Source organism: Geotrypetes seraphini, chromosome 8 (assembly GCF_902459505.1).
Source record: "Geotrypetes seraphini chromosome 8, aGeoSer1.1, whole genome shotgun sequence".
Lineage (NCBI taxonomy): Eukaryota > Metazoa > Chordata > Amphibia > Gymnophiona > Dermophiidae > Geotrypetes > Geotrypetes seraphini.
Window position 1 is genome coordinate 94,563,102 of NC_047091.1, and position 18,259 is coordinate 94,581,360.

The 18,259-nt window shown below is 48.9% G+C and overlaps 1 protein-coding gene across 3 annotated transcripts in view; it reads right to left on the reverse strand.

Annotated features, from left to right (window-relative positions):
- Positions 1 to 18,259, reverse strand: part of DOT1L (DOT1 like histone lysine methyltransferase) — a 604,393-nt gene that overhangs the window by 239,577 nt on the left and 346,557 nt on the right. For all 3 annotated transcript variants that reach the window (XM_033954025.1, XM_033954026.1, XM_033954024.1), the window contains exon 13: positions 11,059 to 11,142. In XM_033954025.1, coding sequence (XP_033809916.1) covers positions 11,059 to 11,142 — 84 coding nt within the window. The remainder of the gene's footprint in view (positions 1 to 11,058; positions 11,143 to 18,259) is intronic.

The following is an 18,259-nucleotide window of genomic DNA, read 5'->3' on the forward strand; positions in this document are numbered from 1 at the left end:
ACTTCACAGACCCTCCCTTTTACGTCAGGTCCACGACCTTCACGATGGGCCTTGCGAACCTCCATTGTTGCTTCCCACTGTTTTCAGTGCCCTTCAGACACTGCTTAATGGAACTTCCTATGAATGATGGTCAGCTCCTGATAGTTGATATTGGCTCTGTGATCTGTTTGCCTACTCTTGGTTGCCTGCTAACTGGACTGGTACATGTGTACGTTGCATGATCCATCCCAGCTTCTTCCTGTTACCGCTGGCCGATGGTGAACACCTGGGAGCCCCTGTATTCAACACCAGGGTTCGCCAAAAGTGGTCTATTTCCACCAATTCCCTTAAAATAGGTGAATGGGGTGATGACTGTCCTGCAGAATGGATCATTGCTGTTTACGGACCTGCCACATGGGCTGAAGATGACACCTGGGGCTATCGGACCCCAATCTACATGCTGAACTGCATTATTCGTCTACAAGCTGTACTCGAACTGATAACTAATGAGACCACCCAAGCTATGAGTACCATTGGCAGAGCAAATTCTAAAATGCGCACTGCTATTTATCAGAATCGTCTAGCTTTGGACTATTTACTAACTGCTGTGTCTGTGGCAAATTCAACCTCACCAACTGCTGCCTTGAACTTGAGTAAAGTGATTTAGGACGTTGTGGATCGTATCACCAAACTGGCTCATGTTCCTGTCCAGACCTGGCGTGACCTTACTGCAGACTGGATCTCTGGTTCCCTGGGCTCTTGGTTACCGTCTGGTACAACACTGAAAACAATTCTGCTGATAGCTGCTTTGTCCTCCCTGGTATGTTGTCTACCTTGTTTAGTTCCACTGGCTATGAAATTTCTTCACCGCACTATGGACTCTGCTGTCAACCGTTCCACTGCTGCATTGGCCCTTGCCCTTGCCCTCTCCCAGTATCGTCCCTTATCCACTGAGAACCCCAACTTTCCTGATCCCTAACTTTATTTTGTCAGGCTTGGCTCCTTAGGTACGCCAGCCTGAAAGGGGGGAATGTAGGGTCATGAAATGGTTAACTTTTGTTTAAAATATTGCTCTGGCCTACATAGCTGAAAACAGTGTACAATCTATTGACTTCATCTGCCTGAAATGTATGTCCCTGCCTTACCACATTGTAAGCTAAATAGATAAGAGTTTGAGCCATGATGTACCCTGCCCTTCTGTACATTTAACATTTAGAACTGTAAGAGTTAGATAAGTGACCTGCTAGTGTGAGCTTAGGACCAATAATAATTGTAGAAAAGTTATAGAAGTATCAAATGAAAATTGTAGTTTTTGCTTATATTAGTTTGCGAAAAGGGCATAAAAGTCCGTACATTTCCTGATTCTAACACTCTAGTAGGCAGGCTATTAAATGCACTAGAGTCCGGTATGCTGTAATAAACCTCTCTTGTACTTTCTTCACATCTCTGACTTTGTGTGTCCAAGTGACCTTTCACTAGCATAAGACCTGAACTGCTAGCTTTCTTCAACCCAGATTCTACAAGCAACAATTGATGCTGGAGTTGAGGTTTGTCAAATCCTGGGCAAATTTGAACTCTCTACAGTCTAGTTTTCTTGGAGCTACCGGAACTAGAAGGGGTGCTTCCCAATTTTTAAACATAGGCCCTCTTTTACTAAGGTGCGCTAAATGCTAACGCATGCATGTTAGTCTATGGACACGTTAGCATTTAGCGCGTTCTAATCGGTTAGTACACCTTAGTAAAAGAGGGGGATAGTATCTTTCATGAAATTGTGAAAGGGAAGCTTTAGACAATTCTTTGGTATCTGCTCATAGTCCAAAGTGTCAAACAGCTCTGCCCTAGGTTCAGACTCTTAACTCCATCTTAATTGGCAGAGTTTCTCCTATCTGTCTAATAAATTTTGTAAAGGAGAGGCTCTCTGGTGGTGATCTCCTGTGAGGAGGCGGAGGGGGTGGATTTGAAGAAATCCCATAGGATTCCTCAGCCAAGAGATCTGGACACTCAGAGGAGGAATGGTGAGACAAATCAGTCACATTCCTAGATGTCATGTGATGGAAAGGGTCAAAAAAGTTGACAAGGTGAGTATCGAGACATACGCTGAGTTGGAGAAATCAGTCATGATGTCGAGAGTGTCCAAGATGTACTTCTAGATGTTCTGTGACTTCGATGTGATGTAGATCTAGAGGAGGAACTTTGATGTCTCAATTATGTTTCTCTCCTTGACCTCGAACGACATCGATGGGAAGTGCATGACCTGGCTCTCAATGGCTGCTTAGAGCTTTGCTCAGGCTGGGCTACTAGCGGTTGTTGTCACTGCAGTGGTGTGGAACTGCTTGGGGCTGTAACATGCCAGCCAACTCTCTGACACAAAAGGGGTTAACTAAGAAAGTGTGGCTAAGGGAGCTAAGTTGCACACTCTGTAACCGGTGGTTGCTAAGGGTTACAAAGCAAGAAGAGAACAGGATGGAGATAAATTAGAGTCAGTTGTAGTGATCAGTAGACATCCAAGACTGCCAAAGGAACAGGGCTACACAGAACGGCATGAATGTTCACCAGAAAGAAAGGCTCCTGCTCCTTTATGCTCAAGGAACTCTGCTTTCAGGGAGAACCGGATTGCGAAAGTTCAGATTCTTAATCCCAGGTTAGCAGGTAGGGTAAAACCGGGAGATGGTAGAGATTTTGAAGCTGTCCCGAGTTGCTATTTGTCCCCACAGTCAGAGAGCAGTGAGAAGCCATTGAAAAATGAATGTTTAATGGAACTAGGAGCCAGTGATCCTGTTTGCAGTGACCCAGAGTACAGCATGGAGTGGATATCTGCTGGAGAAGACAGTTTGATTGAAGGTATGAATGATTAAAGCCATATAATATGAAAATGGGTTTTTGAAAGTGAACGAAGAAGTTGGTTCTAAGATGTACAAAGTGTGATGTGAGTGTATGAGAATCCGCTGAGATATGAAAGGGGTTTGATGTGTTTATTGATTAAGGGAAAAGCAGAACCCTGTGAAAGAAAAGCAGAAATTAGGTTCTTACCTGCTAATTTTCTTTCTGTTAGCTTGTAGAACGGTATAGTTCCTTACGGATTGGATGGGTATTATACCTCACTGCTACCAGCAGGTGGAGACTGAGATCAAACTTGTATATCAGTACAGCTTCCCCTCTACTGATCCAGTCTGCCGAATAGCCAAGCAAAACCTAGGAAAATTCGTAACTGAAAAACAGTAAAACACACTCTGAACAGGAAAGGATAAAACAACAAACATCTGTAAACAACTGTTGGAACATGTGTAGAACATAAACCTGATATAGAAAACATCCCCACAGCTCACCAGCTAAGCCAGCGGAGCCATAGCCATTGTTCTTACTTCTCCCCGGCCCTACAAAAATACTAGAACCTGCAGAAAAATTCATAATCTGCACATGAGCAAAAACCCGCAATCACTGCACAAAGACAGATAGGGTGGGGAACTATACCGGTCTTCAATTTAACAGAAAGAAAATTAGCAGGTAAGAACTTAATTTCTCCTTCTGTATCGCCTGATAGACTGATATAGTTCCTTATGGATGGGATGTACCAAAGTAGTACCCATCAAGGGTGGAACCCCCAAAGGGCCGACACCAGAACACATTCACTGAACACCGCGTCCCGATGCACTTGAATATCCACACGGTAGTGTCTGACAAAGGAATGCAGAGAAGACCAAACTGCAGCCTTGCAAATATCCACTGGAGGCACTAGAGAAGACTCAGCCCAAGAAGCTGCCTGACCCCTAGTGGAATGAGCCTTGAGAAATTCTGGAACCGGCTTCTTCTTCAGAAGATAAGCGGAAGCAATAGTCTCCTTGATCCAGCGTGCAATAGTAGCCTTAGAAGCACCATCCTCTTTACGAGGACCCACTAGAAGGACAAAGAAATGATCTGATTTCCTGATCTCCTGGGTCCTCCACACATAAGAACCAAGGACCTGACTGACATCCAACTTGTGCAGCTGTCGTTGCTCAGAAGAGCCCTCCCGACTACCCAATACCGGGAGGACTACAGATTGATTGACATGTAAAGGAGAAACTACTTTTGGCAGAAAAGACGGAACAGGCCTCAAGACAACCCGCTTCCTAGAAAACTCCAAGAAGGGAGCCCTACAAAAGAAAGCCTGCAGTTCAGAAACACATCTAGTTGAAGTAATGGCCACCAAGAAGATCGCCTTGAGTAAGGTCCTTCAAAGAGCAGTCGCCCAACGGTTCAAAAAGAGGGCGCACTAGAGCTGACAGAACTAGATTCAGATCCCAAGAAGGAACAGAGGGCCGCACGGTAGGCCTGAGTAATTTGGCCGCTCGCAAAGAAGCAAATCACAGCAGGAATGGCAGTAAACACTGACCTTTCACTAACCCCTGAAAGGCTAACACCCAAAGAGAAGACCAAGCCAGTCCCCCGTCCAGGCCATCCTGCAAGAACTCTAAGATGTTAGGCAGGTAAGCACGAAAAGAGACTACTCCACGCACATCACACCATTCCTCAAAGAGACGCCAAACCTTCACATAAGCCCGAGAGGTGGAAAGCCTCCGAAACCCCAAGAGATCACTTGATCTGAATACCCCTTCTTACCTAGGGGACCCCTTAAAAGAGTCAAGCCGTAAGACAAAAGGTACCCAGATTGAACATTGGAATGGGACCTTGAGTGAGAAGGTCGTCCAAGAGAGGCAGAGGAAGAGGAACCGCCACCAGATGCCTCACCAGATCTGCGTAACATGGTCGTCAAGGCCAATACAGAGCCACCAGAACCATGAGGCCCGGATGGCGAATTATGCGGAGAAGAACTCTGCCCACTAATAGCCACGGAGGGAACACATACAACAGCCCCTCCATTGGCCATGATTGAACCAGAGCATCCAGGCCCTCGGACTGACCGTCTCTGCGACGACTGAAAAAGCGGGGTGTTTTGGCATTGACACTTGTGGCCATCAGGTCCATGAGGGGCTGACCCCAAGACTACACTTTCAACTGAAAAGCCACGGGGCTTAGACACCACTCTGCGGGATCTAGCATGTGACGACTTAGAAGTCCGCTTGAACATTCTCCTCTCTGGCTATGTGGGATGCTGATATTTCTTGAAGATGCGACTCCACCCAGACCACGAGCAGAGTCGCCTCCTGTGCCACCCCTGATGATTGACATGGGCCACTGTCGTGGCATTGTTGGATAGAACCCTGACTGACTTGCCCATCAGAAAGGACTGGAAGGATAGCAACGCCAGATGGATGGCTCTGGTCTCCAAGAAACTGATCAACCAAGAATCCTCCTCCGTGGACCAGGTGCCCTGAGCTCCCCAACCGAGAAGACTGGCATTCGTGAGAAGCACCACCTACTGTGGCTGGTCCAGACTCGCCCCTTGTACAAGATGGGGGGGTTTGGAGCCACCAACGAAGACTACCCTGAGCTAAGCCCGGAAGCGGAAAGGTTGATCCAAACTGTGCCTCTGAGGCGACCACCTCCGAAAAAGAGCATACTGAAGAGGACGCATGGGGGTCCACAACCACCTCACTACCTCGAGGGAGGCCGCCATCAACCCCATGACTTGGAGAAAATCCTACGCCTGAGGATACCGGGATGCCATAAGCAGACGAATCTGGAGGTGTCGAACAGGACCCCTAGATATTCCAGGCGACAACCAGCTCTTGGCAAGATTGACCACCCATCCCAGTGACTGCAGAAACTCCACGTGCGCTCCTAGAACGACTTTGCTCAAATCAACCAGGCGTCCACGGAGGGATAAACAAGAATGCCCTCTATTCGCAATGCCGCTGCAACAACCACCAGCACCCTGATGAATGTCTGCGGAGCCATGGCCAGACCAAAGGGAAGTGCACACAACTGATAATGGTGCCCCAAGATCGCAAAGCACAGGAAGCGATGATGTGAGGCCCGAATGAGAATGTGCAAGAATGCCTCGGACAGATCTAGAGAGGTCAGAAAACTCCCCCGGCTGAACCGCCAGAATCACAGACCGCAGAGTTTTCATACAGAAGGAAGGCACAGGTAAATTGAGTACCAACCTGTGCCCCACTCCTGTGGGGGAACTGGAACCACCACGTGGAGAGCTAACAATCCTTGAAGGGTCTGGCGAAAGGCTTGCTGCTTCCATGCCACCTGCGAGGGAGAAGCGAGAAACCGGTCTGGCAAGGAACGGGCAAACTCCAAAGCATAGCCATTCCGAATCACCTCCAGAATCCACTGGTCAGACGTAATGTCTGCCCACTTTGGATAAAAATTCCGCAGCCGGGCACCCACCAGAACCTAGACGGGCGCCGGCAAGGAGTCATTGGGCAGGAAGGATGGCAGAAAACACAGCAGGGGCACTACCAGCCCCCCTGGTGGGCCCCACAAAAGGACTGCATGCGCTGGAAGAATCTGCCTCTAGAGAACCCAGAAGAGGGAATAATGTTAGCCCCTCTACCAGGGCGGAAGCCATGCCCACATCCCCGAGCAGCGCCACCTCGAGCCAGCAGCCTAGGCCTATCCTCAGGCAAGCGAGGCACTCTGGAATCAGTGAGAGTCTGAACCAACCTGTCCAGGTCCTCACCAAACAAGAAAGATCCTTTAAAAGAAAACTTTGTCAACTTAGCTTTGGATACCGAAGCCGCCGACCAAATGCGAAGCCACAAGGTAAGGCGTGCTGCCACTCCAAAAGCCAAAGGCTAGGCAGAAGCTCGCAAGAGGTCATACATAGCATCCAAGAGATAAGAAGCACCCAATTCAATTTTGGCAACTGCTTGCATTAGCAAGTCCCAGTCTCATATTTACTGTCAAGGACATGCTGGGCCAAGCAAAAAACACACCCAAGCCACTAGTCCGCCACACATCGCTGCCAGGACCGACAGAGTTGTCACATCAAAACTCTGTAAGGAGGTACACCAACATACGCTCCTCCGGGTCCTTCAAGGCGGCACCACCCTCAACAGGCACGGCATGCCGCTTAGAAATGGCCGAGACCACCACACCCATTACGGGTGACTTCAAAGTGTCCCCATCTCCTTCAGGCGTGGGATACAGGTGGGCAATGGAGCGCGTAAAATGAAAACGGGCTTCCGGCACCTGCCACTGTGCGAGCATAATATCCCAAATATCCTGATGCAAAGGAAAAGAGCGGGAAGCAGAATGGATCCCCTTACGCAAGGGGTTCACCGAACGTAGGGACTCCGACACGGTGTCCTCAAAAGTGCAAAACCAAGACATGCAGAATTAACACATGAAGCTTGTCCTGCTGAAAAATGCACAGCACAGATGCATCTTCGCCAGCTGGGGGGGAGGGACTCGAACCCCCGCTGGCAGAATCCGACCCCCCAAGAGGATCCTGGAAGACTCCAAAGGGTCCAGGTCCTCATCAATAACATCTTGCTCCTCTAGGTAAAAATCCTCATCCCAAGAGGCCCTTGGGCGTTTGGATGAGAGAGGAGTAGGAGGAGCAAAACTGCCGCTGTGTGGGGCCGCGCCGGGGAAGACATTGTGAGTAATTTCCCCCCCCCATAAGATTTACAAAGTGCTAACCTAAATGCAGGGGTAAAGACCCCTGGCAGCCCCAAGGGGATCCCTGCCCCAGCAGGGGACCCTGTCATACCTTGCTCCTTTATGTCCAGAACAGGGGGAAGGTCACCTGAAGTAACTGAGAGGAAGTTGGAGGTTCCCGTCGAAAATGGATCCAAAACTGCCAAAATCGGAGTTCCTGCGGCCTACCGCGTCTGAAAAGCCTAGGAAGCTGAGACCGAGGAACCGAGCAATGCAAAAAGGGAATCCCCAACTGGACCGGTGGTAAAGGAATCCTTACTCCCGGACCATTGGCCGCTGGGGACCCCTCCGTGTAGGCCTTGGGGGAAGCCCGGGCTTCCCCGCGATCTGAAGCCGACTTGCGAGGCACCATCAGTGAGGCACCCTGGCCGCTGCTGCCAACGAGGCTGCCCCACTTCTCCGGCCTGCATAACGCTTGCACAGGTCGGCCGCGAGTACCTCGTGTATGGATCACAATGAGTATGTTTCCCCTCTAAAAATGCTCATTGTGCCGGAAAACGCCCCAGCTGTAAGGAAAGTGCCAGTTAGTTGAGAAAAAACTGTAAAAACGGTAGTTTCAAAGGGAATTTAGCCCTTTAGACCGGCACACCTAAGGATTTTTTTTAACTTACAGAACAGACTCCACGGCTCTCAAAGCTGGAGGGCTGACCAACCAGGTGGTCAGGCCACTGGCTGAGGCCCCTACAAAAATATGGGGAGGTGGAGGAAGGTGGGGGGAGGGACCCAACATGAGACCCGCTGGATTTAACACCCCCGAGGTCGGACGGATCCCAAACAGGACCTACCCAAGCTCTATCCAGCACAAAAAGGGGAACCAGGAGTCCAAATACAAAAATCCAACAGTGCTAAGAGGGGAGCCGAAATTAGTCTACCACTCTGCTACCGGAGACTGGATCAGTAGAGGGGAAGCTGTACTGATATACAGGTTTGATCTCAGTCTCCACCTGCTGGTAGCAGTGAGGTATAATACCCATCTGATCCGTAAGGAACTATAACGGTCTATCAAGCGATACAGAAGAGGGGTTTAAAGCTGGGAAGCTTGCCCTTATCCTAGATACAGGAAACACTTGATAAGGGGATTGGGGGGAGGATTAGAACCAACTGATCAATAAAGGTGGTATGTCCCCTGCACACTGGGCAGCATGCTGAGAAGATTTTTGCTAGTGTCATTAATAGAGCAGTGGAAAAAGTGTAAAGAATACTGTAGGAGATGGCCATGGTGAGAGACAGTGCATTTCACCAGTAAGATGGGGTGGGGGAGGGGGGCTGAGGCTCTAGTTCCAGAGTGGGGTGCTGCCTGGACTGAGCTGAACAGGACAGCCCTATCATATACAGTGGTGCCTCACACAACGAACTTAATTCGTTCCAGGAGCAAGTTTGTTATGCGAAAAGTTCGTTATGTGAAACGCGTTTTCCCATAACAATACATGTTAAAAAAAATAATTCGTTCTGTAGCATAAAATATGCTAAGATGACATAAAAAAAGATAAATTTTTGGTTATTATTTTTATTTAGATACATCTAAAAACATAATTGTTTTTTAAAACAACACACATTTTTTAAATTTAAAGACAGACTAAGTAGAGTCTAATTTTACAGTGAGAGGGCAGAGTCTCAGCGGCAAAAACTGGGACTTAACTGTTCATTTTTTTTTTTTTTTCTACCGTGTTTCCCCGATGATAAGGCAGGGCCATCAAATAAGACAGCCCCCCCTTTTTAGAAAAAAATGTAAAATAAGGCACCCCCCCGCAAATAAGCCACCCACCGATACCTGCGCTTACCCGAATCGGGTGGTACGGTGGGTGACTCCGTGTGGTCCCTGGCACCCCCGACACGATCGGGGCAAGAGGGAGCTCAAGCCCTCTTGCCCCCCCGACTCCCCGACACGATCGGGGCAAGAGGGAGCTCAAGCCCTCTTGCCCCCCCGACTCCCCGACACGATCGGGGCAAAAGGGAGCCCAAGCCCTCTTGCCCCGCCGATTCCCCAACTCCCCGACAATATCGGGCCAGGAGGGAGCCCAAGTCCTCCTGGCCACGGCGACCCCCTAACCCCACCCTGCACTACATTACGGGCAGGAGGGATCCCAGGCCCTCCTGCCCTCGACGCATACCCCCCTCCCCCCAACGACCGCCCCCCCCCAAGAACCTCCGACCGCCCCCCCAGCCGACCCGCGACCCCCCTGGCCGACCCCCACGACACCCCCAACCCCCTTCCCCGTACCTTTCTGTAGTTGGCCGGACAGACGGGAGCCAAACCCGCCTGTCCGGCAGGCAGCCATCGACGGAATGAGGCCGGATTGGCCCATCCGTCCCAAAGCTCCGCCTACTGGTGGGGCCTAAGACGCCTGGGCCAATCAGAATAGGCCCGGGAGCCTTAGGTCCCTCCTGGGGGCAGGGCCTGAGGCACATGGTCGGGTTGGGCCCATGTGCCTCAGGCCCCGCCCCCAGGAGGGACCTAAGGCTCCCGGGCCTATTCTGATTGGCCCAGGCGCCTTAGGCCCCACCAGTAGGCGGAGCTTTGGGACGGATGGGCCAATCCGGCCTCATTCCGTCGTTGGCTGCCTGCCGGACAGGCGGGTTTGGCTCCCGTCTGTCCGGCCAACTACAGAAAGGTACGGGGAAGGGGGTTGGGGGTGTCGTGGGGGTCGGCCAGGGGGGTCGCGGGTCGGCTGGGGGGGGCGGTCGGAGGTTCTTGGGGGGGGGCGGTCGTTGGGGGGAGGGGGGGTTTGCGTCGAGGGCAGGAGGGCCTGGGATCCCTCCTGCCCATAATGTAGTGCAGGGTGGGGTTAGGGGGTCGCCGTGGCCAGGAGGACTTGGGCTCCCTCCTGGCCCGATATTGTGTGGGGAGTTGGGGAATCGGCGGGGCAAGAGGGCTTGGGCTCCTTTTTGCCCCGATCGTGTCGGGGAGTCGGGGGGGGCAAGAGGGAACCAGGCGGAGAGAGGGCAGTTAAGCGCAGTGCCTGCGCGGAAGGATGCAGCTCGGGCGACTTCGTTGTGTGAAACGAAGTTCGTTGTACGGATCAAGACATAAAGTTCGTTGTGCGCAGCGTTCGCTGTGCGAGGCGTCCGTTATGCGAGGCACCACTGTACTGGTATCACCATTCTGACGGAAACTGGATTATAATTGAACAGAGAAAGTTTATTTTTCCCTTCTGCATGTCCTCAGTCTAGGGACTCTTTGTGGACTGTGCAAAGTAATGTTCATGAGTGAATGCCTATGAGAAGAAGAGCTATTTGATGGGAATAAAAAGTGTTTATCTTTTGGAAATTGTGAAGACTTAGGAGATTTGCTTTGTCAGTCTTAAGAGGCCTAGTACTACTGGCACTCCAAGGGAAGTGTAGGATCGGGCGCTTGTTAGACCAGAAAGTTCCCCTTCAGATTTATTTATACAGTGCCAGGAAAGATGGGAAGAAATCAAAAGGTCAGACTCTCAATTGTGAACAGATTAGCATTCTCAGGTCTTCAAGGCATGATATACAAGGTGATCAGAGGATAAAAAGGAAACAGAAATGAAGAGCTACCTTGTTTTCCTGAACCTTTGTTGGAGTAGTTGTGTTGCTCTTGTTGTCTCTCTGCTGTCGACGCCTAGCTGCTTCTTGTTCTTCCTGAAAAGTAAATTTAAGAAACTGATTTGTAATTTTGTACCTCTATTATCACTTTTATTCCAATTTTGGAGCCTCCTCTTTGTACATTTACAATGAAAAGGGAGCAAATTCATATCACCCCTTCAAAGCAAAATTCTACCACTTCATAAGATGCATCATAACATACACTTAAGTTCTACAGAGAGACTAGTATACCACCTTCATGTGGTTACACATTCCAAGCAGTTTACATATATAAAGGTACAGTATATACTCAAATATAAACAGAGATTTTGGGCCACAAAAATGGCCCAAAAATTGGGTCTTGGTTTATATTTGGGTCAGCGCTGGCCCATCCTCCCTCCCAAACCTGTTGCAGGACTCTGCCGAGCCTGCTGTGAAACCTGGTGGTCCAGCAGTGGCTGGTACAGGAGGGATCCCTCCCACCACTTGTTACAGCTGATTCTAAGAATCTTTAACCTCCCTCCCGCCTCCTCCCCCGTGGCGTCTCCTCCCTTTAGTACAGTGGTCTCAAACACGCGGCCCGCAGGCCGCATGTGGCTCTCCAAGTTTTATTTGCGGCCCGCAGTATGGACTGGATCATTCTCTTCCTTTTGGAGCAGCAGAGTGTCTGGCCGGTTCATTCTGTTCAAAGCCGTGGGTTGGTGGCTCCTCGCGCTATCCACTCCTGCATCGGAAGCCTCTCTGACATCACAACATCAGAGAGGCTTCAGACACAGGCGCGGATCTCGCAAGGAGCTGCCACCCGCGGCTTTGAACGGAACGAGCCGGTCAGACACGCTGCTGCTCCAGTGGCGTACCAAAGGGGGGGGGCGGTCCGCACAGCTGGCCACCCTCCACTGTTCTCCCTATAGTGCGGCTCGTCTAGAGCAGTGGTGCCCAACCTGCTTCCCTTCCCTTCTCACCGCTGCCATCGGGGAACAGGCCGGCACCGTGCTCTTTAATCCCCCTGCTTCTCTCGCCGCCCGACGTCAATTCTGACGACGAGAGGATGTTCTGGCTAGCCAATCGCTGCCTGGCTGCCCGGAACGTCCTTTCCGACGTTAGAATTGATGTCGGGCGGGGAGAGTTGGTCGGCTCCGGAGATCTCGGCCTGTTCCCGATGGCGGTAGCAGCAGCAGCCTATTCCACGGTGGCGGTGGCATGGGGGAGGGCAGGAAGGAAGAAAGAAAGAAGGGGGGACAGGGAGCTGGAAACAAAGCAAAAAATAGGACACGGAATCAGAGAAAGACAGACAGAGAAAGAAAGAAAAAGTTGGGGGAGGGAATGAGGTCTGGAGGAGAGGAAGCATACAGGAGGCTGAAAGAAGGGAAGAAATATTGGATGCACAGTCAGAAGAATAAAGTGCAACCAGAGACTGATGAAATTACCAAACAAAGGTAGGAAAATGATTTTATTTTCAATTTAGTGATTGAAATGTGCCAGTTTTGAGAAAGAAAAGATATTAAACTTTAAATGTGAGTGCTGCAGAAAAAATAGAGTACTTGGAGGGCCGCAGAAATAATAGTTAATGTCTTATTAAAGAAATGACAATTTTGCATAAGGTAAAACTCTTTATAGTTTATATATCTTTCCTTTTAACTGTTAAAGGAAAGTTTTATAAACTATAAAGAGTTTAACCTCATGCAAAATTGTCATTTCTTTAATAAGACATTAACTATTTTTTTCTGCAGCCCTCCAACTATCTACAAATCCAAAATGTGGCCCTGCAAAGGGTTTGAGTTTGAGACCACTGCTTTAGTATACCTGATAGTCCAGCGGTGAATTGCAGCAGGATTCCTTCCTTTGCTCCTGCCCATGCAGAGCTGCTAGTTGATTGGCTGCTGCAAGTTCACCTCTTCTGGCTGGCTCTCTCCTCCCAGGCACACTCTTCTTCACAAAGCCGAAAACAGCAGCTCCTGCCCGTGGATGACTCTGAAGCCTTCTCTGACATCAGAGGAAATGCTTCCAGGTCAGCCGCGGCTTGCAAATAGGAACCGTGGCCGTGGTTTTGTGAAGACAAGTACGGCTGGGAGGAGGGAGCTGGCCAGAGTAGGTAAACACACACAGGAGGGAGGCATGAATTGGGGGGACAGCACAGAGGGAGGGAAGGATAACGAGGGTTGCATTGAACACAGAAGCGAGGAAGAAGGGCACGTGGGGACAGGAAGGGAGGAAGAGGGATGCGTGATAACAGGAAGCGAAGAAGAGGGGCACTTTGAGACACTGTGACAGAGTGAAGTTCCTGTGACTAGCCAGCAGAGGGGGCCTGAGCCATGGAGTGTTTGGAACTGATTTGCATAAGAGCTGCAAATGCTGCTGGAAGCTGTCTACTCACCCTTACTGTGGTGCTGAAAAGGACAGTTCCCAAGCTGATTGCTGGAAAAGGCAAGCGCTCCTCTGGGAACTAGGATGACCCTTGGGAGGAGGAATGCTGGCTTTAGCTTAACTCCTGGTAAACCCTTAACGCCAGTGCTGATAGGGGGCCTGGTGCAGTGGAGTAGTGACCAGGCTGACTATTTCTGAGAGGGGGGACTGGTGCAGCAGAGAGAACGTAAAAGCCCAGTGGTGCTAGGGTCCATAGGGACCTATACTTTGGGAGACAGATCTGGTCACGAGTGGGGTCCCACAGGGATCGGTTCTTGGGCCGCTGCTATTTAATATATTCATAAATGATCTAGAAACAGGGACGAAGTGTGAGATAATAAAATTTGCAGACGACACCAAACTATTTAGTGGAGCTCGGACTAAAGAGGACTGCGAAGAACTGCAAAGGGACTTGAACAAACTAGGGAAATGGGCGACGAGATGGCAGATAAAGTTCAACGTTGAGAAATGTAAAGTATTACATATGGGAAACAGAAACCCGAGGTACAACTATACGATATATTATTAAATGAGAGTACCCAAGAAAGGGACTTGGGGGTAATGGTAGACATGACAATGAAGCCGATGGCACAGTGTGCAGCGGCCGCTAATAAGGCAAACAGAATGCTAGGCATAATCAAGAAGGGTATTACAACCAGAACGAAAGAAGTTATCCTGCTATTGTATCGGGCTACGGTGCATCTGCATCTGGAGTACTGCTTCCAATATTGGTCGCCGTACCTTAAGAAGGACATGGCGTTACTCAAGAGGGTTCAGAGGAGAGCGACGCGTCTAATAAAGGGGATGTAAAGCACAGTTACTTACCGTAACAGTTGTTATCCAGGGACAGCAGGCAGATATTCCCACACATGGGTGACGTCACCGACGGAGCCCCGCAGCGGACAGCCTCGAAAGCAAACTTGCTTGAAGATCTCGAACTTTCGAGCACTGCACCGCGCCTGCGCGCGTGCCTTCCCGCCCGAACTAGGGGGCGCATCTCCTGAGAGGATCCTCAGTTCAGATACCTAGCCAAGAAGCCAACCAGGGGAGGTGGGAGGGTTGTGGGAATATCTGCCTGCTGTCCCTGGATAACAACTGTTACGGTAAGTAACTGTGCTTTATCCCAGGACAAGCAGGCAGCATATTCCCACACATGGGTGACCTCCAAGCTAAATAGAAGGGATGGAGGGAAGTTGGCATATTACGAAAAAAGATTTTGCAAAACAGATTGGCCAAAATGGCCATCCCTCCTGGATAAGGTATCCAGACAATAATGAGAGGTGAAAGTATGAACCGAGGACCAAGTGGCAGCCTTGCAGATTTCCTCAATAGGAGTCGATCGGAGGAAAGCTACAGACGCCGCCATAGCTCTAACTTTGTGGCCCGTCACTCGACCTTGCAAGGAAAGACCAGCCTGAGCATAGCAGAATGAAATGCAAGCAGCCATCCAGTTGGAGATTGTGCGTTTTGATATAGGACATCCCAACCTGTTCGGATCAAAAGATATGAAAAGTTGAGGAGATGTTCTGTGAAGTTGAGTGCGTTGAAGGTAGAAGGCCAAAGCACGTTTACAGTCCAATGTATGAAGAGCCGCCTCTCCTGGATGAGAATGAGGCTTTGGAAAAAATACAGGCAAAACAATAGACTGATTGATATGAAATTCTGAAACAACTTTAGGTAAGAATTTAGGATGAGTACGTAGAACAACCTTGTCATGGTGAAAAACTGTGAAAGGTGGATCAGCCACTAACGCTTGTAACTCACTAACACGTCGAGCAGAAGTGAGGGCGATCAGGAAAACAGTTTTCCAAGTGAGATACTTGAGATGAGCTTTGTCAAGTGGTTCAAAAGGAGATTTCATAAGTTGAGCTAAAACAACATTGAGATCCCAAATCACAGGAGGTGGTTTAATAGGAGGATGGAGATTGAGAAGTCCTTTCATAAAACGAGAAATCATAGGATGTGCAGAAAGAGGTTTTCCATCCAAAGGCTGATGGAAAGCAGCTATAGCACTAAGGTGGACTCGGATAGATGTAGTCTGAAGTCCAGATTGTGATAAATGAAGTAAATAGTCCAGAATTGATGTCAAGGAAGCAGATCTGGGAAGTAAATTACGTGTAGAACACCAAGCAGAGAATCTTGTCCACTTTTGACCATAACATTGTCTAGTTGATGGTTTTCTGGAAGCAAGTAAAATATCTTGAACAGACGGAGAAAATTGAGAAAATATAGAAAGGTATATAGAAAGGTACCAAGCTGTCAAATGTACAGACTGTAGATTGGGATGAAGCAAAGATCCTTGATTCTGCGTGAGAAGAGAAGGAAATATTGGTAGAAGAAGAGGCTCCCTGGTGCTGAGTTGAAGTAGAAGGGAGAACCAAGGTTGCCTGGGCCACCGAGGAGCTATCAGAATCATGGTGGCCCGGTCTGATTTCAGCTTGACTAGAGTCTTGAGAATCAGAGGAAACGGAGGAAAAGCATAAAGGAATTGATTCCTCCAGTCCAGTAGAAACGCATCCGCTTCGAGACGCTGAGGAGTATGGATGCGAGAGCAAAATTGAGGCAGTTTGAAGTTGAGAGGTGACGCAAACAGATCTATCTGTGGAGTCCCCCATCGAGCAAAAATTTGGCGAAGAGTAGGAGAATTGATTGTCCATTCGTGAGGTTGTAGAAATCGACTCAATTTGTCCGCTAAACAATTTTGTTGACCCTGAATATAAACCGCTCTGAGGAAGATGTTGTGAAGAATCGCCCATTGCCACAATTTCAGAGCCTCTTGACAGAGGGAGTGAGATCCCGTCCCTCCCTGTTTGTTGACATAATACATGGCTACTTGGTTGTCGGTACGTACTAGAATCACCATGTCGTGAAGTAGATGCTGAAAAGCTTTGAGAGCATAGAATATCGCTCTGAGTTCCAACAGATTTATAGGACACCGCCGGTCCGCTTGGGTCCAAAGCCCTTGAGTGCAAAGACCGTCCACATGAGCTCCCCATGCATACATTGACGAGTCGGTTGTGAGGACCTTTTGATGAGGAAGAGGATAAAACAGTAAACCTCTTGAAAGATTCAAAGAGAGCATCCACCAGCGGAGAGACTTCTTTAATGAAGGCGTGATGGAAATTAGTCGAGTTGGTGGATCCACTGATTGTTGCCATTGAGATGCCAGTGTCCATTGAGGAATGCGAAGGTGAAGTCTGGCAAAGGGCACCACATGAACTGTAGAAGCCATGTGACCAAGCAGAACCATAATTTTCCTTGCTGGAACAGAGGAAAGTTGGCAGAATTGGTGAGACAGTTGAAGGAGTGCATCCTGACGTGGTTGTGGAAGATATGCTCTCAGATTGATAGTGTCCAGAGTAGCTCCTATGAACTGGAGGGACTAAGAAGGAGTCAGCTGAGATTTGGGAAAATTGATGTGAAATCCCAAACTTTGCAGAAAAAGAATAGTCTGTTGGGTCGCTGCAATAACCCCTGAAAAAGAGGGAGCCTTGATGAGCCAGTCGTCTAGGTATGGAAATACTTGAAGACCTTGGTTGCGAAGAGCTGTAGCTACAACCACTAGGCATTTGGTGAAAACTCTGGGAGAAGAAGCCAGTCCGAAGGGGAGAACTCTGTACTGAAGATGAAGATTTCCTACCTGGAATCTGAGATACTTGCGAAAGTCTGGATGAATAGAGATATGAGTATAGGCCTCTTTGAGATCTAGAGAGCACATCCAATCCCCTTGATCCATCAAGGAATATAGAGTCGGCAGAGTGAGCATTCGAAATTTCTCTTTGACTAGATATTTGTTGAGAGCTCTGAGATCCAAAATCGGTCGCAAATCCCCCGTCTTTTTGGGAACTAGAAAATAACGGGAATAAAATCCCAAGTTCCTTTGTGGAAGAGGAACTTCCTCCACTGCTCGCAGGAGAAGAAGAGCTCGAGCTTCTTGAAGAAGAAGGGGAAAATGCGACTGATTTGAAAGACACTCTCTTGGATGGCGATCTGGAGGTGCCTGAAGGAGTCGAAGAGAGTATCCCTCTCGTATGATGGTAAGTACCCAGAGGTCTGAAGTAATGAGCTCCCATTGGTGATAAAAAGTGGACAGGCGACCTCCTATGGGGAGGTGAGAATTTGGAAACAGAGAAATTTGAATGCTCAGGTCGAGATTGTCAAAAAGACTGAGCAGGTTTGGTGGCAGCAGGAGTCTGAGATTTTTGTTGCCTTTGTTGTGGAGGAGGCCGACGAGCAGGAGGTCTAGAAAAAGCAGGAGTTGTTTTCTGCGGATAGCGACGTGGAGTTTGTTTGAAACCTCTAGTTGGTACAGGTTTAGGTTTTGGACGAATGAGGGAAGCAAAAGAGCGCTCATGTTCTGAAAGACGCTTTGTAGCTGCCTCAATAGAGTCATCGAATAATTCATTTCCTTGACAAGGAAGATTAGCCAATCTATCCTGAAGGTTTGGATCCATGTCCACTATCCGTAACCATGCTAATCTACGCATGGCTACTGCAAATGCCGACACTCTAGACGAGAGTTCAAAGGCATCATAGGAAGCTTGTAGCATGAAAAGTCTCAACTGAGAAAGAGTCTTAAGGATATTTTTAAATTCTGATAGGCGATTGGTAGAGATGTCCGGATAAAATGAAGATAAAATCTTTAAAAAATGGTTGAAGTAGGACGTAAATATGTAATTATAATTAAGAACTCTATTTCCCATCATAGAGTTCTGGTATAAACGACGTCCAAACTTATCCATGGTACGGCCTTCCCTACCAGGAGGAACCG